The sequence below is a fragment of the Typopeltis vanoorti genome, chromosome 10 (assembly GCF_054136105.1).
Source record: "Typopeltis vanoorti isolate ZY-2024b chromosome 10, IOZ_Tvanoo_1.0, whole genome shotgun sequence".
NCBI lineage: Eukaryota > Metazoa > Arthropoda > Arachnida > Uropygi > Thelyphonidae > Typopeltis > Typopeltis vanoorti.
In genome coordinates, this window is record NC_143558.1 from 91,359,424 (window position 1) to 91,387,225 (window position 27,802).

A 27,802-nucleotide genomic window follows, 5' to 3' on the forward strand; every position below is an offset into this window, starting at 1 on the left:
CCTACAAAAACTAACCATTTGGCTTCGCTATGTTGATGATGTGTTCGCTATTTGGCCACATGGCTCCGATGCACTATTCTCCTTCCTAACACACTTAAACAACCAACACCTCAGAATCAAATTCACCCTGGAAGAAGAAAAAAACAACTGCCTTCCTTTCTTAGACACACTAGTCACCCGCCAGCCTGATGAAACCTTGGTTTTCTCAGTCTATAGAAAACTCACCCATACAGGCAGATACATTCACCAACAATCCCACCACCCCTCCTCGCAACAATATGGAGTCATTAAGACACTACACAACAGGGCTAAACTTATCTGTTCAAATGACAATTCCCTAACCACAGAACTAAACCACATTCTCAACACTTTCTCAGCCAATGGCTACCCCCCCCCCAAAAAAAAGAAAAATCCAGAAAATATTGAAACCAGTAAACCACACCCCCCCCTCCTCACAACTAGGATTACTCTAAATCCATCTCCATACCCTATATCCGAGGCACCTCGGACAAAATTACAAAAATCCTAAAAAAACATGACTTAACTTCTTATTACAGACCATATAAAAAATTGGCATCCCTTATCCGCTCTACTAAAGACCAACCTACCCCCCCTAGACCTACCTGGTGTATATCAGGTCCCTTGCAGCTTCCTACTTTGGCCAAACAGGCAGGGCAGCAAATATCAGAATTTCAGAACACAAGGACTACATCCGGTTTCACCAATACAGCCCCTTTGGTCTTGCTGACCATGCGCTGGATACCTGCTATAGAATACGGTGGAAGAAAACCACGATAATACACCGTAGTAAATACAAATATGAAAAGCTTTTCATGGAATCAGCTTCAGCCCTTAAAAACAATTCAAACCTCAACAAATTTGGCTGCATGAGACTGCCTCAAATTTGGGAAACCTACATCAGAAGACCTTCAGCCCAATCGCCCAGGAATATCAACATTGCCCGCTAGGGGCACCATCAGGACTTTAGGAGAAATAATAGCTTCCTGCTTCTTCCTCACTTACTGTTTTGTTGTGCCTGCGTGCACGTGTCTTGTTCTTAAGTTTCTTGAAAATGGCAATGCGACGTTGCCGAAATATTGAAGTATATGAAAATTTATTTTAGTATATCCCAGTTGATGTTGTAATTTCCTTAAATTATTTAGTAAAAAATGCATAACCAACGTCTAAGCCTTTCCACGAGAATAAAGGTTTATGGGCACTCTTTTTCGTTTTCGATAATTAAGAAATAGGCTGCCAAGTTTAAAGGTGGCCGTACCAGCCTTGAAGATGATCCACGTGAAGGACGTCCAAAAAGTGTAACAACACCAGAAATCATTGATCAAGTGCACGATATGGTATTGGATAACCTGCGAGTCCAAGTGCGAAAGAATAAAACAGATTTTGTGCGTCGATTTATTACTATGGATGAGAGTTGGATTCACCATGACACACCACAATATAAACAACAGTCAAAACAGTGGGCAGAAGCCAGTTGTTCAGCGCCTAAAAAGACAAAGTAGGTTCCATCAGCAGGAAAGGTCATGGCATCGGTGTTTTGGGATGCTAAAGGCATTTTGTTTATTAATTATTTTGAAAGGGGTAAAACAATAACCGGGGAATATTATTCCGATCTTTTAACCAGACTAGACAAACATTTTCGTGAGAAAAGACCTGGTTTACAGAAGAAAAAATCATCTTTCATCAGGACAATGCCCACAAAGGTGTTTTGGCAATGGGAAAATTAAGGGATCTGCACTATGAATTGTCGGAACATCCACCCTATTCCCCAGATTTGGCTCCCTCTGACTTCTGTCTCCTCCCAAAACTAAAACTCTGCCTCGCTGGTGATTGCAGCTGTAGAAGGGTATTTTGCAGATCTTGCTGAGAACCACTACAAGGACAGGATAATGGCGCTGAAGCATCGCTGGAATAAATGTAATAGTCTTAAGGGAGATTATGTTGAAAAATAGAAATAATTTTGAAATTATAAATTCGTTTTTTCATTATTTTTTATTTTTTGGTCTTTTTTAAAATACATTTCCTAATTCGTGTATTCTCTTTTTAGGAAAAGCCTACGACATGATTCTTACTGATTGCACCATCACTGAAAATAACGGAAGAGGACTTGCGCTAGAAAATCAACGATCAGGAGTGTCCATCAATCGAACCATAATTTCCCAAAGTAGCCATATTGCTGGGGTACACGTGCTGGACGGTAGTGGAGATGTGATCGTTAATAACAGCGTGCTTAGTGACACTTCCGGCGATGGCGTTAATGTGTCTTTTGCTGGTGGTTTTATGTCTTTCGAGCACTCTCACTTCGTAAACAACAGTGGTCGAGGCGTAGCCACTTGGTTCAATGAAACGTCTCTGAAGACAAGCTTTAACTTTACTACACAAATAGCTCACTCCATTTTTAGCCACAATGGTCTTCAGGGAATTCTCATTGGAAACGTGTGTCGCCATGATTCCATTTGGAACATCAGTATGAACAATTTCCATAACAACCGAGAAGATGCGGTGATCTTTTCTTCGTGTTGGAGACAGAAAGCCGGAATTTCTACCTTTTTCCTTACTCACAATATCTTTGAAAACAGTCGAAGGTTGGCATTTCGCCTTTCTCCGGTATTTCACATTCGTGCCACAATCGAACACAATTTGTTTACCTACCATTCTCAGGGAGTTTTATACATTTCTAGCCGGGATTTTGGGGATTTTCATGCCGTACAAGCTGAAGTATACGTGAGGCACAACAGATTTCAAAAAAACTCAGGACCGTTTGTAGTGAATATCGGACTTGTCCAAGGAGCAAAGAATCAGTATCTTCTGTTCTCGAAGAACTGGCTTTCTGAGAATAAAGTAAACGAGTTATTTCCTGCTCTCCTACCTAGGTCTCGTGTGGCCGCAGTGGTTGTGGTGTCTGCTGACAATGCTCATGTTTACAGGAATTTTCTCAAAAACACTGAATCCAGCTACGAGTTAGGGACCCATTTGGAGGAACACCACAAAATTATCAACGCCTCCATGAACTACTGGGGACAAACCAATGCAACAAAAGTGTACGAGCGTATCTTTGACAGAAAAGATCGTTACAATCTTGCTCAGGTAGAATTCCTTAGATTTATTCTTCATCCATCAAACTTGGATACCGTGCAGGCAGTCTCAGATAATAACGAAAGAGACAAAATGCTACCTTTCTTCATCCGAATAGGAGAAATAGGAGGAGAAGTCGCTGGACCTGTTTCCCTCGAAAAGTCTGAATACATCGTTCGTCGAGATATTTATGTGAGACCCGGAGGTCGGCTCATAATCCATCCAGGAGTGACGCTGAAATTTGAGAAATCTATTGGAATGATGGTTCAAGGATATTTACTTAGTGAAGGAAAGAATTTTTTGGGTTCGGAAGTAAAGTTTGCCGTCTTGGATCGAGCAAAGGCAGCCATAAAAACTTCCACTGTTAGACTGTCCAACGGCACTGATGGACGGCTAGAAGTGCGAATTGGAAACAAGTGGGGTTCCGTTTGCGATTATGGTTGGGACATGACAGATGCTGCTGTAGTGTGTCATCAACTTGGCCTTGCACTTCATCCTGAGGACTGGATTCTTGAAAAATCTCAATTCGTGCGCAGCGAGACAACAGAAAAAGTAATCCTATCGAATGTCCAGTGCACCGAGTGGGATTCTGACATTACAGAGTGCACGGCGGAAAGAAGTGGAGATTTTGAAAATTCGTGTAATATGGAGGTTGGAATTCGATGTTATCTACCCTCGTGGGCCGGGATACGCCTTGGTATGGGTGCAGAGGACAGCGTGATCAAGTACACGGAAGTAGAAGGTGGTGGACTGTTAGATTACAGTACGCATAGTTTCAAGCCTGCAGTGCAAGTAGACTTCAACCGCCACACTATAACAGACCTACTAGTCAGAGAAAGTGCAGACTCAGGACTCGGAGTTATGTGGAATGACTTTTTTGCTCAGAACCCTAAAGTCATTAAAAGTGAGTTTGTGAGCAATAAAGTTCACGGTATTGTGACCCGTTCTCAAGGTTTGGATATTCTAGACTGCCGTCTTGAGGGAAATGCAGGTAGCGGCATTCATTATAACCCCCTTTTCATGAGAGAGGAACAAGAAGAACTAGTCAGTTGGATTGATAAGGAAGACGCAAAAAAATTTATTACCATCCCGTGGGGTGGAACTGTTCATCTACCACCAGGTGAACGTAAATATATGAAGTTCGATAAACAGCAAAAGCACGGAGAACAAAGACTTGCGGTCACTACAGAACCAGGATGGAGGATCGGAATGATGGTGCTCAATCCTTTTAGTGCAACATCCACTGAGAACATGCAGGTGTCTGTGCCACGTTTCGATGATACAGATTTTTTGGACTTGCGCACAAATTTATCTTCTTTTCCTCTGCGGAGCTTAGGATCGAGGATGACAGTAAAATATACAACTGGTAATGATCCTGATGGACAAGCAATTTTCTATTTGACCTCAGTAAAAGGTAAGTGATGATAACTTACTTTCCTTTCTGACCAATTTTTCTTTGCTTAAAAGGTGGTTATACTTATGTGTAACCTGTTATTTGTAGATTTCTTTCTTGTGTGTGTGTGTGTGTGTGTGTGTGTGAAGTATTTTCTATCTCTTTACATATCCACTGACATGAAATATTTATTGTCGGGCAAGAAAGGCAACGAGAACCGCCTGGTCAAAAGTCTAATGCTGGAATTATAAGTTACATATTTTCCATTGTTTATGTTTAGTTTCTTATGGGTGTGTGCTTGATGTTTGAAGCTTAACATAAATCCTTGTGAAGTTTTTAATTTGATGTTTCTTTTAGGGGAACAAACGTTTAATTCCCGATCTTTGCTCAAATTGAGAATATACGTATACCAAGCAAAATTACTTATTTTTCAAATAACTTAGCAATTTTATAAATTTATTTCATCAATACAGATCCAGTCGATGCTTTTCATCCTGAGTACATTCGCGTCGCACGCTTCAGGAATGAAGACTTTATCGTAAACTTACGTGACACATTAAAACTTGTAACAGAAGGGGATTAAAAAAAATTATGAAATGAATAATTTTATATTATATATTATATTAATGATAATTAATAATATATAAAGAAAAATATTAACAATTGAATTTAAACATCATGTATTTTTGTAAGAAGGGTAGTCAAAAATGCATTCAATATCTAAATAAAGTTAATTAAAAGGTGATAAAGTGGAGTACTCATTGTCTCCATATGCACCTTGATATGTGCAGTAATGGCTTAGTCTCATCAAGTACAGTGGCTCTAGATTGCTGACGGACCAAAAGCTAATGTTCTATCCTCATATCGATTTGACTAGGATGACTCAATTTTTACTTTTGAACTCTTTAAAAATGAATAAAGGGTTTAGACATTTTTGTTAGTAATAACAAAACTTTAAACGCGTGAAACTTTTCTCTTTTTTTTTTTTTTTTTTTGGAAAACATTTATTTAGAAGCAGTCATTGATTCAGTTTGCTTTGCATTAAAAAAGCATTTCTCAGTGGTTGGATAGTTTGATTTACAAGCAAAGCAGCTAAAGGTATAAATTCAGTGTATTATGTCTGCAAATTCCGGATGTTTTTGTGTGATAGAAACCTGACTTTCTTAAAGTAAAACCTGCCAATTTCGTATACGACTAGCCAGCTCACCTTTAGTTTGAGAGCACTTATGATGCGTCCTAGACTAGGTGCAGCCAAAGGAAATCGTCGATATCGGCTGAGCTATGGAAGCTCTGTTATCACTACAAATCAACAACAAACACTGATCTGGTAAGAATTCTCACTAAACTTACGGTTTTCAGTAAATCGTTGGGGAGAAATGAATTTTCCATTGAAAGAAAAAAGTGCACCACTGTATTGAAGTCATGCGGTGTAAGAATAAAAGCATAATAAACAATATCAAAAAACGGATTTCAAAATTTAAAATTTTGAATTTAAATATATGTCATCAGGAATAATTTTTTTAAAGTTGAATGAACAAATATGTGCAATGAAGATTCTGTTATGTGAAGTCGATACTAATTCATTTACTTAGGTCTTCACGAAATCAAACTTTCTGATATATCTTTCCTGTTTAGCTATATAAACACTGTCTATCTAATTAATCATCCAAATTTTGACTATAAAAATTTGTACAGAATCCAGAAAAGGTGTTGGTTAAAATGTTTTCACTGCAAAATGGTGAATATGTTGGCCTAGTTGGCCGAGTGGTTAGCGTATCTGCTCTCCAGCCAAAATGCTGCGGGTTCGAATTCCGCCGTGGTCATGGATATTCGTGATTGTATGTGAACATACTAGTGATGGTGGTGGTAGCTTTGGTGTAGATGATGGTAGTTGCGGTTAGTTGTAGTTGGCGGATTGAATGGCGGAGACGGAGAATTGTAGAGGAAGTGTCCTCCCTGGATGAGTCTTTGGACTCCTTGGAGGTGTCACGTAATGATAAAATAATATTAATAATAATATCCCTACAGTAATATTCAACCTTTGAAAGCAGGTAAGGTAGGGTGAATGAAGAAGAAGAAGAAGAAGAAGAAAAGCTGGTCCTCTGAGTTTCAGATGGATCATATATTTGGATGTTAACTAGTTGTTGCTCTCGTCAGAATGTTTAGAGGATAGTAGAGGGACTGTAAAACACGAATAAGTAAATCAGCTAACGCCTTTTTATTCCCGTTTATACGGGAGTAGGCGAGGCCATTTTAGCCCTATCTAACTTTTGGAGACTGAGTGGGCAGTTCAATCTCCACTGGTACCCAATCAGAGACAGATGGCCCAAGGCTATCACTAATTAAGCGGTACGCAGTGAAGAGAGACGGCTCAAATGTGCCGCCATCTCGTGGTCCCTAACCTTACCACAATATATTTAATGTCTGAAATAATGTGGGTTCTACGGTCGATTTTCTTGAGTTTACAGGACGAAAAACCCGAGTTTCCGGGAGGAAAAACCTGCTTGCCCGTGCCAGAGATCGACTAACTCGGGAACCGGTCGAAAAAAGGCTTAGAAAAATTTCCTCTAGTCGCCGACTAGACTCGAAACCAAGACTTCCTTCGTGCGGCCAAGCGCGGTGGTGTGCAAACGCCACATCCACTGAGCTACACAAAATGAAAAAAAATAAAATAATAAATAAAAGTTAAATAAAAATGCAAGTTAATCGAATATTCCAAAATAGTTCTAATACCAGATAGAAGTAGGACAATTATGTTATGTAATGTACTTATTAATTCTTGATTTACTACTAATTTTACTACGAAGATGCTCCTAGTTAACGCAATTAAAAATACAGAAGATTTCTTCGTTATATGCAAACCAATTTTCATTTCAAAATGTAATGAAAGCAAGCCAAGAGAACTTCGAATTTAGTGCCGTTAGCAATGGCAATTCTAGGTATTTTTGGTTGATTGATTCTACTTGAATGACAGTGAGATGCGTTTGAAATTGTTTGAACTTATCCCATTTTGACTTTGGATCTCAAAACCTTCATGATTTTGGAGTCTAAACCGTGAACATTTCGGTGTTACAATCTTTAATTAAATTCTACAGAATTCCAATCCACTTAACACCTGTGCTATTCTTTGTAGATCTAATGCCAGTCTTGAAACCTGTCATTGTTATAACGTGCCTCAAGACCCGATTTATAAAGTCCACTAGACGCCATATCCTCACAAGATCAGGGTAATCTACATTTCAAGTCTCAATAAATCCAAATCCGGCTCTAACACATCCACTTGCTGAAAGTAAAGTACCGATTATATATATTATAGTTGAGCAACCTTACCTTGTAACAAAAATTACTCGCCTACTGAGGATTGCCAACTATGGTAAAAGAGAGAGAGAGAGAGATGCTCCTAATTAAAAAAATAAATAAATAAATAAACCTGACTAAAGAGGCATTACGTGATGCTTTTTTCATAGCAGCGTTTTGAGTAAGCCAGTGATAGTTTTCTTCACAACCTGAGCCGATATCTTTTAGGCCTTGATTCTCTCAGCCATTATTCCATTGAAGCGCGACCGAACCAAACGCCACATTTGAGCCAAGTAAATAGCTTTAAAAATTAATTTGATTGAAAAACGATATTCGTTTACTGACCCGGCATTAAACTAACCAACTTTCTTGGCGTAAAACCTTAAAAGGGCTAGAAAATCTCTCTCTCTCTCTCTCTCCCCCTCGCAACTGGAATTGAACTCAGTTCTCTTTTTAAGTGGCTGAGCGTAATAAAAAACTGTCCGAGGATGATCAATAGTGTTTTTTTTGTCTCCTTATTGTCCGCTTTTACACGGAGCTCATTTGAGTGAGCGGCTTTTAGATCGTAAAAAAAAAAGTTTCCGTTTTAACCGTACTACAACCAATAACTCTAGTTTAATCCTTAATGTCAGGCAGTTATGATTTTATAGCGTAATTCTTTTTTTTTACATTAAAAGTGAGTTAGTGATCAGTTGTAACCTCGAGCAAGAGAATGTGTAACTCTCTTCTTAATAATAACGCTGACAGATGAGCAGCCTTTAAGAAAGAATTCAAACTGTTCTTGAGGCAATAAATTGAGTGAAAAGAAATATCTGGAAAACTTACTCTGCTGTTCGGTCTAATACATTAAAGAAATAGTAGATGGGATTGCACTCATATAGTGCTGATTGACACTTCTGGATAATACCTCTCTCCATTCTGGAGCTATTGAAAAGATGCGGTCTTTTTTTGTTCTGAAGTCTAACCACCATAGGTGGAAGCAGTTCATCAGATCAGATCAGATATAGTCTTCCCAGTTCCTCAGATGTTCAGTTCGATTGAAGTCGAGCGGGTGTACAAGCCGAAGTACTCCATGATCTAAAGGGAAGTAATCACATTTTTCTCCTGATAGTCCCATTCATCTGTGCATTTAAACATAGATAAGACCAATAGCCTTGGGGTATTTAAATAATTGCACATATCACTGTCAACCCTGTTTTGGATCTCAACGATAACGCTATTTATTCTAACTACTATTTTTTTTTCTATCAGATCCACACACAAGTGCCAATACCTATTAGTGCTGCGTTTGGAAGTGACTAAAATAAAAGGAATGTATTGATGCTGTAGTTTTTTGAATAGTGAAAATTTGGACTATTTGGCAATGAAGACGCTTCCAGAGAATAGAGTAGATGGAATGAAAGATGAAGAGAAGCAAGTGCGGCGATTTTGCAGTTGGATTGTAAATGCATGTTCAATAAGAATAACTGTTATTTAGAATTACGTGCATAGTTTGAAGGATGAAAGGAGTACCCATGGAAGTATCTGTAAGAAAGATAAAAGCAGAAACTAATGTGTGAGAATTCGGTGCACTATTCAAGTGTGAAGAATGTTGGAATTTAAACACGATTAGCAGCTAGAGGTGAGAAGTGTCGTCTTGAGCAGAAAAGGACCACAAGTTTTAGGGAGGGTGAGGAGGCTATAGAACTGCCATTGTTTGTGCCAAGATGTGCTAGAGATAAATTGCAACCCAAGAAGAAATATCTGTTATCTTGTTTAAGGATCTGGGAACTATTTAAGCTGAAGGGAGATGAACCAAGATATTTTTTGCTGTAAAGAAGACAGGTGTAATTTTATAGCATGGAGTTGACTAGGTTGTCCTCTCCTCATTAATGAACGGTGCGGTATGGAAATGATTATTTAAGACACTGAATGTAAAAGATCTTGGAATGCTTGCATACTGGAAGACTGTCAAATGAGTAGAAATAGTGTTCTATCGCTAGCAAAACTATGGATAGGCCACTGAAAAAAATGTATTTTTAATAAGAGAAAAAGGATACCCAAAGACCAGAGGAAACTCGCTCTCTCATTACAAAAGATGGAAAGTGAGTGTAGAATGCCATTTTGTTGAGCAAACCCAAATACGCTGGAAATGTCAAGGATGACTGCACGAACGGTATGAAACTGTTGAGCTTGTCTCTTTATGCTTGGTTTTAAGTTTTGCTACTCTGTGTGTGTGTGTGTGTGTGTGTGTGTGTGTGTGTGTGTGTGTGTGTGTGTGTGTGTGTGTGTGTGTGTGTGGCGCGCGCCCGAGTTTAATCCAAATTAAATGCAGTGAATTAATAAATATTTTGGTTTCAGACGAAAGTTTAAAAATGATATATATTTCTGTATTAATATTTCATTCATTCTGTATGTTCTGTTCTTTGCAGAAAACAACAAGGATCAGAAAGCGAACTTCCCTACGCTAAGAATTGAGTTGAACAGAATTCAAAATTGTGGTAAAGGTATCTCTGTCCGTCACTATAATTCTGCCAACGCTAGTCGTCATGAATTTTACCACAGATATGCCAATGAAACCATCTCAGTTAAGGACAACTTCATCAGAGATAATAAAAAGGAAGCTCTATATGTGTGGACTCCCTTCTGGGATCACACAAATTCCAGTCTTGCAGAAATAGGCTACACCCTTTCTGACAATCGTATCAACGGAAATGGATTAGGAATTGTACAGTACAGCAGAGACATAAGGAACTCCAATAATCTCTTTCACTGGGCACTTATTAATGGAATCTTTAAAAATAATCACGGTGGAGGACTGGACATTCGCCTTCCTTATGTCTGGCAGTATAACGAAAACTTCACTCATACCGTTGTCGTGCAAGACACAATATTTGACATGAACGATAATTTTGAATTTTCCTTAGATGGTCATTTTGCCAAAGTGAATATAACTAGGAACAACTTTACCAATAACCAGTGCACCTTGGGACTAATTAAGATCTCTGGCATGGAAAAGGAAATGTTAATCGAAGACAACTTAATAGAATTGAACTTTGGCCATTTCGTGGTAGAGTTTGAACTACAAAGCCACGCAGACAAGTTTGGAATTGTTGATGCCAACTTCCGGAAAAACGTCATTAAAGGTAATAGAGCACGTGACTTGGGCGATGATCAGAACTACCAGCCAGATACGTACACCATTGCACTGAGGGGTATTCAACAAGTGAATATCACCCGGAACATTCTTTCTAATCCTAATATGCAGTTTGAACTGCTTGCCGGAGTGCTGACAGGAGCCCTTGGAAATACAATTAATGTAACCGAAAACTGGTGGGATTCGGACCAAATTTCCGAAATTAAGCAACGAATATTTGACTTTGATGACTGGAATAGTTTTGCTGTAGCTGAATTTATTCCTTATCTTACGGAGGCAAGTACAGACGCAACGTTGAGCTCACGACATGTGAATGAACATATTCCTGATTTAGAGGATCCACTGGGTGGAAGGCTGTATAAATCCATCACGCTGAAAGCTCGCAACCAACCGTATATCATCGAAACAGACGTCACTGTACTTCCGAATATTGTTTTAACTCTGGAACCTGGAGTTGTCTTGGAGTTCTTTCCCAGCGTGGGAATTTTAGTTCTCGGAGATCTTATTGCGCGAGGAGACATGAATAGACCAATCATCATGAGACCGGTGAAAACGGAAGAATCCATGTTTCGTTTCCGTAGGCAGTCTTTAAATCCAGCCGTTCGTCTGTGCGTTTCTGAAGCATGCGAGGGAGAAGATAGAAAAGATGGTTTTCTTGAAATTTTCAATTCTACAACTTCTCAATGGGTTCCTATTTGTGATTCCCGCTTTACGGAGAGAAACGCCCAAGTAGTGTGCAGAGAGTTGGGATACGACGTGTTGAACACGGATGTACAACGAGGACCGCGATTGGACATTGGCATCAACCATATTAATCGAATCAGATCGTGGCCCCATCCCGTAGAATGTTCAGGAAGGGAGGCTACTTTGAACAACTGCGATTATCGACTGAACGGGTACTTCGAACACTCATTCGCTTGCACGCACACAGACGACTTCGTTTACGTCAGCTGTGGTGATGAAGTTTTAAATAAAAAAGAGGAACATTGGGGAGGAATTCGATTTTCTATAAATGATTTTGAAATTCGGAGAGAGGCCTTTCAAGGACCTACTCTGGGTTATGCGGACACACCGCTGTCTATTTTGAGAAACGTTCAAGTTACTGGAGCAGGAATCTTACACGGCGAGAAAAGTGCTGCTATTCAATCCGTCCTTCGAAACATCCGTTTGGAAGAGGTTTCCGTCTCTAAAAGTGCTTCTCATGGAATTCAGATGATTTCTCCAACCGGAAACCTTTATTTCAGCGACCTTTCAGTAAAGCATAGCATGGATGTTGGAATCAGTGTGATCATACTGAACGGAGAGTCTTCAAACAATCCCGAGCAGCCTCTGTCCTTTGTGCCTCTGACCCGAGTGGAGTTACCGTACAACGTGTTTGGAATGGTAGATATATGCAACACCAACAAAGAACTGGTGGTAAAAGAGCGGCTTTTAGTTTATTATAAGTACGACAATCGGCCAGTGGATTGTGTTAAAATTTTTAGCAGCCATCACCATTTGAAACAGATTGGTTTTCGACTTTTGCAATTTAATTTGTTTAACAGTACTGGTATTGCTGCCCAGCCCGATGCCATCCGTATTTATGACGGAGATATATTTAATAATAGCACACCTCTATTGGCAGTGATCGGTACGAAACACGAAACTAAAACTTCTCCCCAGACGAAGTTCCATACGTCCACCTACAGTACACTCAGCATCCAACTGCACACATCAGGTGGCAGCGGAATCTATGGCTTCATCGCTGAAGTAGTGACGGTTCCAATTTCCTTCTATATACGTAAGTATAAGCACATCCTCTGCATACCTTATAAAATAATTAAAAGTCTTACTTCGGACATATAGTCATAGAAAATTAAACAATTTTATGATTTGATTGCATCTGAAGAAATGCACAATTATTCTGTGTTTTCTGTTTACTTCTTTTCCAGATAAACTGGACATCTGTTTATAAGACCGAGTTGATTAATATGTCAGAAAAAAGGCAGTCGTCGATTAGTGAAATATTCATGCAACAAATTCAATTGTCTAACCTAAATTTATTCACAGAAGCTTGTGGTGTAATAATTTTCTTGAGTGTCCTTCAGATGTAATGCATTATTCTTCTGGTCTCATACCGAGGTCGAAGCGAAAAAATCATCCCGCAAAACAGACTAATAGAAGAAGAAAACATACACATGATCACCAGACGCAATACACTGGTCTCGTAGCCGTAGTTGCTTTGCCAGTAATTCAAAACAAGCCAACTCGACCTATCTTTTCAGCCTGCCTTAAGTACGAAATTTTTAAGTCACGTACTGGATTCTTTTTAAGTTTTCTAATGAGAAATTCGCACATTTTCCATTAGATTTCCCTTACGTGACTTGAAATTAACACTTAAAAATTCCTTTTCGTTTTAATTTTCTTTAATCCCAATTGCATTTTGCTTGATCTTCGAAAGAAGCATTTGGTTTTAATTAAATTTCAATTTATGTTCTCCATGGTAAATCGACTTTCTTTTCACTCTCCACTAAGAGTCGGGTATGGGAATTTTTTTGTACTACCGAAGAATACCGATAACTTCACACACACACACAACATAAATTTATGTTGTGTGTATGTAAATCCATTCATTCTTAAAATCTTCATTTTTAATGTACCTGTACCATTGATGCCATCTTTTCGTCTCTAACTGTCGGGAATTCCCTGATCCAACTATTATAATGGTTAAAACACTGCTTGGTATACCAATGTTTGATTTTTCTCTTGTCTTTCATATAAATTTATTTAACTTGCTTTCGACTATATCAGCCTTGCTTATTTTCTTGTCTATTTCCATATCTAATTCGCTACCTTCACTAAAAACTTTGGTCTGAATAGCTAAATTGTTCAACCTATTCTATAGATGCACTGCTGGTAAGGCGGTTTGATTTTTTTTTTTTTTTTCATGTTCCTTCCAGTTTTCAAGATTTTTATCTTTTTATTGCCTGATTTCCATACCAAATTTGTCACAACAATTATTTAATTTGGCCAAAGGCTCTGAATACTTTCTGCAGGTTTACTTCATCGCCTAAATTATTAAGTCATGCGTTTCTGTTGCTGCGTGCCGATTTTATGGGTGTCTTCATTTGCTCAGTCGTAAGGAATCCCATTAGTACTCGAGGAGTCCAACCTGAGAACACGCGCATTTAACAGATTATGCCATTAACTGTTCTGGCCTCATTGCCTTAGTTGCTTTGGCCTTAATTTCTGCCAATCCAAATAAGACTAAGCTTATGTAATATAAAATGTGCATGCATATACACATACTTTGTTCCTGTTTATGAAACATCATATAATTCTATACATATTTTAAGCCATAAAATACAGTTCATTGTGTACATGTACGAATATAGTTTTAGCGAGAAATAGTTGATATTTTTATCAGCTTTTGTATACAATAAAAAATAAAATATACAATCAGCCTTTCATATATATATAATTGTGATTTTATTTTGAATATAATTTCATTTGCTCATTTTTCTAAGTTATTTTAGATTGACTTATTCCATTTTTGTGTAGCTCGTCGTCAAGAACACAATATTTCTTTTTCTGATATCTCTATGAACCAGCGGGAAGGAATTATCTATCGAAGTGCCGGAGAGATAACGCCTAGGATTACCTGCAGTTATAACAGGATCGAAGGGAACGGCCAGCAGTTATTCGGTAATTTCACTACTGCAAACAGCGGTATTCTGTTGGACATCCAGAACGCACTGTACTTGTTTTTTTACAACAATCTCCTGATGCGTAATCAAGGAGGTCTTCATATCTATGTTGATTCCCAGACATCCCTTGCCCATCTTACAGGAATTATAACAAACAACTTGTTTGCGGAAAATTACAATCACGAAGCGCTTCTTATTCGTCGTCAGACCTCGGAGACTTATCAGTTTTTCAGAATATTTCGCAATTACTTCACTAGGAACGTAGCTCCTTGGCGAAACACAATCGTTTTTGCGAGAGTAGTCTCAAACTTTTCCTTAAATCTTGCCTATAACAACACCGGTGAACATCTGTTGAAAGTACAAGGATTTGAACGTGTTCCAGTATCTTACCAAGTGTGTAGTTATAATTGGTTCAGCGAAAACGTAGCCACCTTGTCGGATGACCGCAGCACCATTCTGGCCAACAGCCCCGGACAGCAATACAATGAAAACTATCTCGTGAATCCAGAGAATGATTTCGAAATTTCAGCCACCAACAGGTCAACGTATGTATATTATTATTATTATTTAAGATTATATTTTTATTAGATTATTGCTATGGCCTAATGTTCAGCTGTCAGTTACAAATAAGAATCGAGCATTTGGCAAGAATATCATTCAGACAAATACTTCGTTTTGAACAACAAAATTTGACATTTAAACTAATAGCAATAAAATTAGGAAAGTGCTTAAAACGAAAATAAATCCTTTCTGTCGACTGGGATCAATAGTAACCTAATCTTTTTTTTATTTTTTTATTTATTTATTTTTTTTATTTAAGAACTGGAGTTTGTAGTGGATAATTTCTGTAACAAGATCTATATATATATATATATATATATATATATATATATATATATATATATTAAGGATACCAAGTAATTTTATAAACTTGGTTTTTTTCACTCCTTCTCCCAAGTAAGCAAAACAGTTAAGTTTGCGCCTGAACGTAGTTCAAGTCTAAAGGTAGTGCAACACCAGGGAAACTCGTTGTAAAGGTGGGTAAAGATCTGATCACTATTCTTAGTATTTCCCATAATGTAAAACACATCTCACTAATAGATCTATACTGTTATACATTATGGGTGGGGGAGTTACTACCCAGACCTGATCAGAGCTTTACCCACCTTTACAACGAGTCGCCCTAGTGTTGCACTACCTTTAGACTTGAACTACTTTCAACGCAAACTTAACTGTTTTGCTTACTTGGGAGAAGGAGTAAAAAAACCAAGTTTATAAAATTACTTGGTATCCTTAATATATATTATCCCCAAGGTAAAAAAAAAAAACTTTTCACATCTTTATCTCATCCAGAGTTTCTTATTCAAAGTAAAAGCACGTTGTAGCAACTTGTATAGGTAAAGTTGATAAGGCTCTGTATTACTAAAAACGTTGGTATTTCAGGGTCTAGCTACTCACTGCGGAGACCTCAAAAAAGGTTGAAACCGGTCTGGGTAGTGATCCCCCCGCCACCCATAATGTATGTATAACAGTATACATCTCTTAGCGAGATGTGTTTTACATTATGGGAAATACTAAGAATAGTGATCAGAGCTTGACCACCTTTACAACGAGTTGCCCTGGTGTTGCGTTGCACTACGTTCAGGCGCAAACTTAACTGTTTTGCTTACTTGGGAGGAGTAAAAAAATCAAGTTTATAAAATTACTTGGTATCTTAATATATATTATCACCAAGGTAAAAAACTTTTCATATATATACAGGGTGTTCGGGATAAATTTGACAGTTTCGTAAGGAAAAAGAAAATCTTCTTTGTATCTATTAAATTTAATGAATTGACAAAAAAACATTACAGGCAGAGTTAATTACAATACTATCAACAAGATTTACTCAAAATAACCACCATTAGCATCGATCACAGCTTCAATTCTGCTTCGGAACCTCGAACAAGCTGATGCTACAGTCTCCCTGGGAAGGGCCGCAAAAACTGTTTTAATTTTATCCATTAACTGGGCTTTTGTATTACTGGAAGTGCGATTGGTGTCTTTTTCAACTGCGCCCCATACAAAATAATCCATGGGGTTAAGGTCTGGGGAGTTTGGAGGCCAAACATTTGGACTGGTGAAGTCGTAGAAATTTTCAGACAACCATTTTTGACTTTTCCCAGAGGTGTGGCAAGGGGCCGAATCCTGCTGCCATACATACGGCCTACCATTGGCTACCCTTGTTATCCAGGGCTTGACTACAGTTAGCAACTCCACGAACAAAGCCCGAATTCCAATGCCAGGGTTCTTCAACACCTGTTCCTGCAGATTTGCGAGGAATTCTGCTGTACGAACGCAATCAGATCGTCTGCTAGGGATCTTTCTTCTTGCTACATCCTCGTAGTCACCATTGCAAGTCTCTAGTTCATGCCTGATTGTTTTTACTGTATTCAGGGAGCATTGGGCAGCAGTCGTAATATCCTTATTTTGATGGCGGGCACGAATCATCATGATACAAGTTATTCTCTTCCATGATTCAGGTGGGTTCCAGCTATCCATCCTTTCTGACATCTTGTATATGAATGAAGAAGGGTCCAAACTTTTAAATGAAGAGAAGTGTGTGTTAATACATGTAACTTACGGAAAAATATAATTAATTATAAATATGTCAAATTTATCCCGAACACCCTGTATATAATTTAATATAAAAAAGCCTTTTGAAAGCCTACTGAATATAAATATCCGCGGTTCAAAATGTACTATAGGTTTACTAATAACTTTTCGTGAATGGGAACCACATAAAATGATAACAAAAATAACAAGTATTTGGAGAGCGGAAACATTGCTCTCGCCACTTTTACTCTTCTTTAGGAAGAATAAAAGTGGTGAGATCTTTTCACTTGGCATCGTTGTATAGTGCCAAAGGATATGAGATTATGAATAGATGATGTTATTTTCCGAATTACCAAGAGTAGGTCACCTCAACGGTGCACCTGGAAAGAGAACTGGTTGAGGAAAGATCCAGAGGTTTGAGTGAATGTAAGTCATTGTTTATGGCATATAGCCCAACATTCCCAGCTTGGTCAGTGGAATTGTAAAAAAAAGGGACTCACTTGAAGTTGTGGACATTAGGGTAGTTGGATTACAGAAAATCAAGCTTCAAGGATAAAAGTCAAAGAGGTCAGAATAAATTGCAGAATTGGATGAGCGGTAGAGACAGCAGAATAATGATACATCACGAGGCAAAGAAATCTTAAGCCACTGAAAGTCAAAAGAGAGGAGATTCATGATTGGGCATCCAGTTGTGCGATCCGGTATTTCTTGCTAAATGCCACCTTTGTGGAGTAGAAGAATTCAAACAGAGTATAATTTGGACGCTTAAGATGGACTCTGGTTATTGATTGTGGCATTAATTTGGATTTCGGTGAAAAACAGGAGATCAGGTTTGGATATCTGTAGGTGATGGTAACCATCATTTAAGTTGGTTTGTGTACCATGAATGTTGTGAAGTGAATGTAGAAGGGATTTTTTTTTCAAGTTTTTGAACTTTTCCTTTTTTTATTTTTTAAGGAGGTTTTTAAAAACTTAACTGCAGTGACACTGTCTATTTGAGTTTATTGTTATGATCTTGTTTAAAGGATGAAGAGAAAAGAGCAGAAAATATGCAATGAGGAGGTAGATTCTTAGACATCACTCATACAGAAAGCATCTAGTCTCCATGTTATAACGTGGATTCTACAGTCTCCCCCACTCTCTTCTCTCTCTCTCTCTCTCTCTCTCTCTCTCTACAATCTAGTAGCAGGATTATGTGCCAGCTGGGGACCACCCTGCAGAAATGTCTTACAACAGCTGTACCTACCGTCGAAGACCGAGGAGACTTTAGGTTTCGACAGTATGTTTAGTATGCCTTTGAAAGTTGGGGAAAATGGACATCTTTCTCCGGAGGCCAAACATAGTAGTATCTACCATCTTATGCCACCAATAAATAAGTTATATTGTTTCACACGATGAAGTTCATCTACCACATGATAGGTCTAAATTTTCTCTTACTAGGAAGGCATCCTTTGACAGTAGAATTGCTCGCTTATCAGCGCCAGATCCCATATGATGGAAACAGACCATCCTTTAAACATATATGATGGAAACGGACCACACCGGAAGAAGACGGGTTATCATAGTTCTATTATGGGCCCACTTATTTTTACCCGAACTCATGCGGGAGTGTAGGATTTTACACTCGCATTTTTAACACACAGTTACCCGACATAATACAACTTCCTTTTAAGCAAAATTACAACTTCCACCGAGACAAAAAAAAAAAAAAAAACTATTGCATGTCATATCCTGTTTTGTCACGGTATAATCTTAGGCCACACTCTTCCACCCCCCCCCTCCCCCAACATAGAAAAGAATGGAATTTTGCAAAGTAGCGTTACTTAAATTTACATCAGAAAAGTATTCAAATTTATCAGTAGAATTTCGACTTACTTGTGTGGCAGACAAAACCGAGCAAAATTACACGCAGTCTCGATAGTTACAGCAGTTGAAAGGACGACGCGATATCTATCCTTTGGTTGCAAAGATCAGGGCTCACACATACCATCTAGGACGGGAGGGACATTTATAAGGGCTTTCCCATTGAAGGTGAGTTAGCTGATCTCACAAGGAGATGGTAGAGTCTTTTCTCCAGAAAACTGGTGCTACTTCTGCAAAAGAGGCAAACTGACTAGAGAGTACGCACATATACATTTACACCCCCTGAAAGACGAGTTCTATAGACTATAAGTGTAGAGGCCATTCTCTTAAAAAAAGTCTTACGAAACAAAAAGTGTGCAGATTTCAAATTTTTTATAAAGTTATTTACTTTTGAAAAAATTTGAAATCTGCACACTTTTTGTTTCGTAAGACTTTTTTTAAGAGAATGACCTCTACACTTATAGTCTATAGAACTCGTCTTTCAGGGGGTGTAAATGTATATGTGCGTACTCTCTAGTCAGTTTGCCTCTTTTGCAGAAGTAGCACCAGTTTTCTGGAGAAAAGACTCTACCATCTCCTTGTGAGATCAGCTAACTCACCTTCAATGGGAAAGCCCTTATAAATGTCCCTCCCGTCCTAGATGGTTATGTGTGAGCCCTGATCTTTGCAACCAAAGGATAGATATCGCGTCGTCCTTTCAACTGCTGTAACTATCGAGACTGCGTGGCTATAGTGAATAGTCACTCAATCTAATGAAAATGTATAAACCACCAAGGACGACAATTCTTGGTAGTTTATGCATTTGCATTAGATCTCGTCCCCTGGTCTGGATTTAAATCCTGAAAGACGATGTTTGGAAACAGCATGAGATCTCCAAAATCCTACCCATTGTAATCGATCAGATTACTTTCATTCAAGATTTTGTGTGCAGCCTTTCAAATCCACAGTCCAAAAGGCAAACATAGACGAGATTATCTGCTTATGTAATATATATTGTTGCTTCATTTCAGTTCCAAGTGTGAAAACTTTGTTTGAGGGTATTTAGTTAGCTATTTTATTGTTGTTGTTGTTGTGTGCGTTTATGCACGCAGCTAGGGATGATTTCATGAAATTTGAAATCGCCATTAAAGGAAGGAGAGGCGGATGTTATGCATTTTCTCCAGACCAAGATGATACACATTGGTGCGTCAATATGATTTTGAATAATCTCTTCGTTTTTATTTATTTTTCCCTTATTAAATGATACCGTATTGATAGATGATACTGTGAAAGTTAATTTTGGAAAAAATAAAATAAAATAAAAGTTGGATCCTGTCCTTATTTAAGGAAATCTTTACCTTGTGAAATTCAGCATGTTGAAACCAAAACAAATTAATCAGTTTCCATTGCTGTGTACATACTAAGTGATTGTGTCACTTCCATTAAACATTTACGTTAGTTCTAGCTTTATCTATTGTCTGTTGTCTCAGTAAGTTAAGATGTCAGAATGTAACGAGGAAAGTTATCCTTAGTAGACCGCTTTTCTATTCATAGCCGACTCATTGCCTTAAGTGTACACCCAAATAATGGGAAACTTCAGTTTACATTATAACTTCCTAGTAAAGTTAGGTGTGCCTACTAAGGAATTTTGTGCTGCAACCATTAATCTGTTTCTGAGCTGACAGATATGCGGGAAAAAGGCGAATAAAAATATTTTGAAAACGCTTCCAAATATTCAAATGACTAACTGCTGAAATTCTTACGAAATGTATTAACCGACCATGGGTATGTGTCGTAAAGTTCATTCGACAGTGTTATTATGAATTGGTTAATATTTACAAAAAAAAAAAAAAAAAAAAAAATCTGTTTAAGCCACGAGTTATTGATTAAAAAAATCTGGTCATATTTTGTAAGATTTTCAATTTTTAATCACGGCGTTCGAGCGAAGTTATCACTGCATGAAAATAAATATTTTTGTACCACTAGAAACATTTTAATATAGCTTTCTAGGATGTTGTTTCCGATGTTCTGGCCTGGATGCATAGTGGATAGCGTTTCCAGTTTGTACGTAGATAGTGAGTTCGAATCCTGCTCCAATTATGGATGTTTGTGAATACTGTGGGAATTTATGAATACTTTGTGAATACCCCGATTTTCATTGTGAATGAGACTCCATTACCTTGCGTATGGCATGAAGTGGCATATTTAGTTTCTAAAACAAAATTCCTGGAGTATTTATCAATACTAAGGCGTAACAAGGAAATATAAAGCAAAATAGCACATCTTCTACATTTTTCAATGAATATTTCACATTTATTGTCCTCATTCTTATACCTTGCATTTTTAAAATTCACGAAATATATTTTCAATCGATTTTACATTTAAAAAAAAAATCGAAGTAACAGCGTATTGCTAAATTGTTTTCTAAATAGAATAAATTGGGAATTCCACTCCACTAGCAGAAAATGCTTCTGAAAATTTTCTGTGTATTATAACTGAATCCAGTTGAGAAAATGAACAGGAGCAAGTTCTTAGTCGCTTAATAGACTTCGTTAATGAAGTCATCACATCCTAGAACTTCTACATAATATGTAGATATTTCGTTTACTTACTTGGAGGTGGACTTCTGGAGGCTTTCTTTCTTATAAAAATTACCTCAGATCAGATTTAATTTAAACGTACATGATAAAGCGGGTGAGATGTATTTATTGAGGCAGAGTAGTGTCTTTGGACTCCCTGAAGGTGTCACGTAATAATAATAATAATAATATTGTTCGTAAATTTTAAACAGACTACTATAATATTTTAGCTTGTCTGTACATAAGCTTTTTTCTGATGTGTGATTCTTAGTTGTTTCATTTTGTCAAACAATATTACATCTTGCACAGCAAAAAAAAAAAAAAAAAACGTGAAAATTCATACCTAACATGCGGAAAAAAGAATTGATGACTGGAATGAAAATATTATTTTCAAGGTAATTTTTTTTTCATTCTTAAATAAAGTAGCTGGAAATTAAATATCAATTTCATGATTCATTTTTATCCTCAGACTAGACATGAAAGAAAGTCCTATCAATGCTTCGCATAACTGGTGGGGATTCAATGAAAGCAGTGCTATTTATGGCCGAATCAAAGACAGCAACGACTATCCGGAGCTTCTGACTGTCCTCTTTATTCCGTATCATGAAGATAACAGTAGTGCTTTAAGTGGTAAGTAACATTAATTCATACGCTTTGTCATTGAGCTAGTGATTTTTGATTCCTCCCCTCTCTCTTTGTATGTGTATGTTCCTCCCGGTAGTAGCTTATCAAGAGGAAATGTTATTAAATAAAAAATTATATATATATATATACTAGTGGGGCTACGCCTCCCTGACGCCTATGGCGCCCAACCCCCGTGTTCTGGACTGGTAGGCCGGTTCTCCGTGAATTCTGATGACTCGAATTTTGAAGCCTCGACACTCAGGGTAGCCCCTGAGTTTCAAAACGTTTCGTGACATATAGACGTGACATAAAAAAGCTTATCATTTTATATATATAGGGTAGATATATATAAGTTAGACTACTTAATTTTTGTACTGATTTTCCATAGTTTTCGTAGCTTTTTTTCTAGCTGTCCGTTCATAGTCACTTCCTTATCCCACTAATCTGCTCTCTAGTTTCTACTATTTCAGCATGTTACTTTACCAAGCCAAACTTAATTTCCCATCCCTGTAGAGTAAGAATCCTTGCCAGATTGCTTGCTAGCTCTGTTAACGCTAAGTGGGTGTTTTGGTTATTATGTCATCTATGGTGATCCTACTATTACTATAAATTGCTGCAATCTTTTGATGAGAAGTATTTGATTTCCAAGTTCTGGTGGTGTGTGAAAATGAATGACTATGACAAGGTGTTCTGCTTTATTATTTGAACAGAGGGGATGTAATGTGAAGCCTTCTTCTATAAGGAATTGTCTGTGATAGATGATAAAAGAGCAACCGACTCTTCCTACTATTTTACTTTCATCAGTGCATATGTTGCATTCAGAGCTTTCCGTCTCTCCTTAATATTTAATATATCTCTGTAATTACATGTATACGGGAGAATTTTTTTGCATTTTCAAGCAGATTTGTGTTATGCTAGCAAGCTGGCTGAAAGATCTTTTCTTCTATCCTCTAATTATGTGTATGACTATAATGCGCTGAAGTCTTAATTTTTTGTAATTTTTTTCTTTGACCTTACTGCCTCTTTTCAAGCTGGGGAAGCGTACATCATTAGTGGTAGAATAACTCCTGCATTTATTATTTGATTCGCGAGAAATTCATCATGAGAAAAATTCTTCGCAAGAATTTTTTTTTTTTTTTGTCAGAAAATTCTCAGCGGCGATCATTTTTTATTAAACTAGTTCTTCATTATTATCACTTTTATGCTGATTTTGAATTGATAATCATGTATGAAAAACAAATGCAAAACAAAATATTTTAGAAAATATAGTTTCTTTATGTATTTCTTTGTTATTTATTTAATTACATTTTATTGAATTTTTATATTTTTCGTGTATAAAATGAAATTAATATTTTGTATTTTACTGTTTTAGTTAATATTTGTTGTTGTTTTTTTTAATTTTTGTTTATTTGATGCGTGAAAATATTTTTTCTTACTTAGATACTACGGGCTCTGTAGATGGGATATTATTTTTTTACAAAACTGTCATAGAATGGTTAGGAAGTAGGCCACGTTTTAAGAAGGTTTATTTCTTAATCCTTCACTAGTTTTATGCGCACTTAAGACACTCATCCGGATGTGATATTTTTCAACTGCACTAATTGGGGAGATGAGGTGCTATGAATTATAGGATACTCGTTCGTATACAGTCATCCCTCGACTTACGTCCGGATTCCGTTCCATTCGGCAGGACTTAAGTCAATGCATTAAATCAAGAGAGTTATATGGGTTAGGAACTTAACCGTAATAAGTATACTGTCATTTTAATTTTTAAACCTTATTATAAAACCGTACTGTGCGTTACTGCTACTATAAAGTATGAGAATAATTACCCAAATCTTCCTCCACAATCACATCTTCGTTTCCTTCCCTATGTGAAGGACCAGGCTGCGCTCTTCTGGTGTAACCTTTGTTTTTTTGATGAAAACGTCCAATGTTCTTTGCTTATTCCTCTTCTTCTTTTCATCATAAATGTGTTTATAAGCAAACGCATCATGTACTTTCCTTTCTATTAATAAGTAGCGTTTAACATTGGGGTCTTCAGCCATTTTGAGAACATCGCTAACTGCAAAGAATATTTCTGCAAGTCCTTTCACTGTAAATTGTTTAACTATCTCTTCCTGTTTCTATTTTCCCTCTTCCTTCTTTTGTTTTTCCTCTTGTGCAGCAGTTGTTCCTCCGGTCCGACCAATTCTTCGTTGGTCAACTCTTCAGGGGAACTTTCTATGAATTGAATTATGTTGCCATCATTCACTTCGAGATTCAGATTGTATGCTAGGCCCAGTATTACAAACTTCCAAAATCATGCACAAACCTTTTTAATGTCTTTTTCGATATGCCACTCATACTTTGAGAGGTCACTTCGTCCCAAGCCAAAGCAATATTTTTAAGAGCATGATAAATATTGAATGTTTTCCAGAATTGCATGAGAGTCTGGTCATTTCCTGCAGTAGCAGAAATGGCTTGTAAAAAAAACGTTCTCTGTAGATAATAAGCCTTAAACACAACAAAAACTCCCTGATCCATCAGTTGGATCAATGAAGTAGTGTTTGGAGGGAGAAAGATGACCTTGAACTTGGTGAAGATCACCGCTATAAGATGTATAAGACGGATGACCTGGAGCATTACCTAGAATTAATAAAATTGTAAATTCTACATTTTCTTTCACACAATAGCTTTTTATTTCACTCGCATAACAGTTGATTAAGGCATCCTCAACCAATTTTTGAGTCATCCACGCCTTCTTATTGCTCCGATAATGAACTGGGAGTATGATTTTTAAATGTTTTTGAAGATTCTTGGATTCTTACTGTGCCATATCACAAATGGGTTCAGTTTATATCCAGCCACATTACCCGTAACAGAATCGTAATACGGGCATTAAGAGCTTTGAAACTAGGTATAGATATTAGCTTTTTTTGTGGATGAAAGCCCGCTCGGGCATTTTTTTCCGAAACAAGGATGGCTCATCCATATTAAATATTTGCTGTGGCAAATAATTTTCCTCCGTAGTAATTTTATCCAATTTTTCCACAAACTCCTTGGCAGCTTTCTCAGTACTTGCAGATTCCCATACATTTTCACATTATGCAGCACAAAACGCTGCTTGAATCTCATGAACCAACCGGAAGAAGCGTTGAATTCGTAGTCATAATCGGGTCTGCTTTCTCCTTCAATATGTTGAAGAGACTTAGTGTCTTAGTCTATGGTCACAGTCCTAAGGGATATGCGCTTTTGGTTAAGGCCCTCTATCCATGATGCAGTATCGTTTCCATATCACAGATAGGACCTTGTCGTTGCTTCGTCACTATCATCGATTTAATGGAAGCAGATCCTTTCACATCCTGTACGATTTTATCCTTATTTTTCAAAATGGTCGTCACTGTAGAATGAGACTATCCGAAGTCATGTGTGATTATATTGACGGGCTTACCAGCTTCATGTTGCTTTATAACTTCCAACTTCGTTTCAAGATCAATTGCTCGCCTCTTTTTCTGTGATTCTTCACTGTGTTTTTTGATTGTGCATGTAGGGGCCATGCTGCACAAAACATCGCGAAATGTTTAACGATAAATATACAAATGACCCATTTCTCAAAAACATTCAACAGAGGAATTGTTGAAGACACGTGCCGAATGTCGAGGGAGGTTGCCGCTGAAAGCGCTGTTTCCACTTTGCATACTTTACCTTACGCTCGCTTACGTCTTGTAAAGTATAGCCGCAGATGTTATTTATTCCCTTATGGGATCACGGACGTATCTTCGAGAGGACGTAACTCGAACGGACGTAAGTCGAGAGATGACTGTATTTGGAACTGACTCCACTTTTATGCATAGAAAATAGATATAGGACTAGTACAAGACTGTGTCCACTTTTCAGTAATTAATGTATACTAAAGAAAATGACAGTAAAATTACTTATATCCTTTCATGTTGTAAATCAGCTTAAAATTTTCAAGAAAGAAATTTTAAAATTGATATTTGTCTTCTTGACTGATTAAAAATGCATAGGTGAATGCCCCTAATCTGATATACATAATTAATTAATGCTCTTATGAACAGTTCAAACGTAAACCTGAATCAGAAATATCTGTAGATGGAATAGTTGGCTAAATCCCCCCCCCCCGAAAAAAAATAGAAAATTGCACTATTTTTTTTTCCAAAAGATGATTCTGTAGCAACCAAAGATCCAAAGATAATCATGTCAGATAATTTATAATTTTTCAATAATTAAACAAGCTATTATGAATTAGAAATTTATAATAAAATTATACATGACCATAAAGCGATAATGATGATAAACCGATAATTAAACCCTTGAATGCTTGTAAGTAATTTTTTTAATGAAATACACGCCGAAGAATTTTCTTTCGCATGCAATGAATTTTTCCAGCGAAGAATTGGGTGGACACGTATTATTCTCAATGCTCGTTCCCAGTTTATCCTTGCCGACTTAGCTAAAAGATTTGCTACTTGTAAGGTTTTGTCAGAAACATATTGGATGTATTTTGTGAAGTTCAATTTGCAATGAGTTATTATTCCCCAGGTATCTTGCTGGGTAGAATTTCCACTTAGGAAGGCTATTAATAATGGTTGTTTGAATTGCTTACATTAAATGTAGAGTTTGGTGCTATTGAAGAATTTTTATTGAATATTTGTTTGACTTGTTTCGTTACAGTTGTTGCTTTCAGCGTCATAGCTGGTCTTCTGTCTTTATATATATATATATATATATATATATATATATATATATATATATATATATATATATATATATATATATATATATATATATATATATATATATATATATATATATTGTAATGTAGAATAAAATTCAAATTCCCTTCACGGATTGATTATGGCTGGCCATCATGCAACATTGAAGGTTCCTTGAACGTCCACAGATATTAGTAGTGCTTCGATTTTTTTTTGTTGAAGGCTGTCTTGTGGAATTTTTTAAACTTCTGTAATAGCATTTATATTACTTGAATGTGATCTAAATGCATGATGATTGCGACTTAAATAAATCTCACCTCGGTTTCTAATTTTCTGGCTAGAAAGTGCCATAGTAGCGAGAGTGCGACTAGACACCAATTCTTCTAGTTTCTGAAAGGCATCCGATAGAGTGAAGGACCCACGAATTCCCACTTTAATTGAGATCTGTGGATATGGAAGAAAAAAGCCTCCATAGCTCAGTTGGGTTTTGATGATGCCCTTTGATTAGAAAGATGAAGACCAGATTTCGAATTCTGTGTAGAATTTGAAGATGAGTCAGCTCTCATACGGAGGTGGAAGGATTTTTCTTCCAGTAATGCAGCTTTTTCATCCTGCAAAAATTGGCAAACCAGCCAGAAGAGCACAGGCATTGACACTTATAATATACTGTACAGATAAGATTAACTACTCTACCATAGCATTAATGAGGTTTTGGTGAAGCTAAGTTGCTTGGTTGTGATAAGCCCTTTAGTCTAGCACCAAGTGTGAAATGGGAATGGAATATGAGAGAAGCCACCATCGTTTCTCAAACCAGTAACTGACTTGGCAAGATTCAAAAT

The 27,802-nt window shown here is 37.2% G+C and overlaps 1 protein-coding gene across 1 annotated transcript in view; it reads left to right on the forward strand.

Annotated features, from left to right (window-relative positions):
• The window catches only part of bark (C-type lectin domain-containing protein bark beetle), a 143,757-nt gene that overhangs the window by 95,569 nt on the left and 20,386 nt on the right, over positions 1-27,802 (forward strand). Inside the window, exons 7-10 of the mRNA XM_090398629.1 lie at positions 2,066-4,507; positions 10,195-12,699; positions 14,460-15,150; positions 22,091-22,251. Coding sequence (XP_090254755.1) covers positions 2,066-4,507; positions 10,195-12,699; positions 14,460-15,150; positions 22,091-22,251 — 5,799 coding nt within the window. The remainder of the gene's footprint in view (positions 1-2,065; positions 4,508-10,194; positions 12,700-14,459; positions 15,151-22,090; positions 22,252-27,802) is intronic.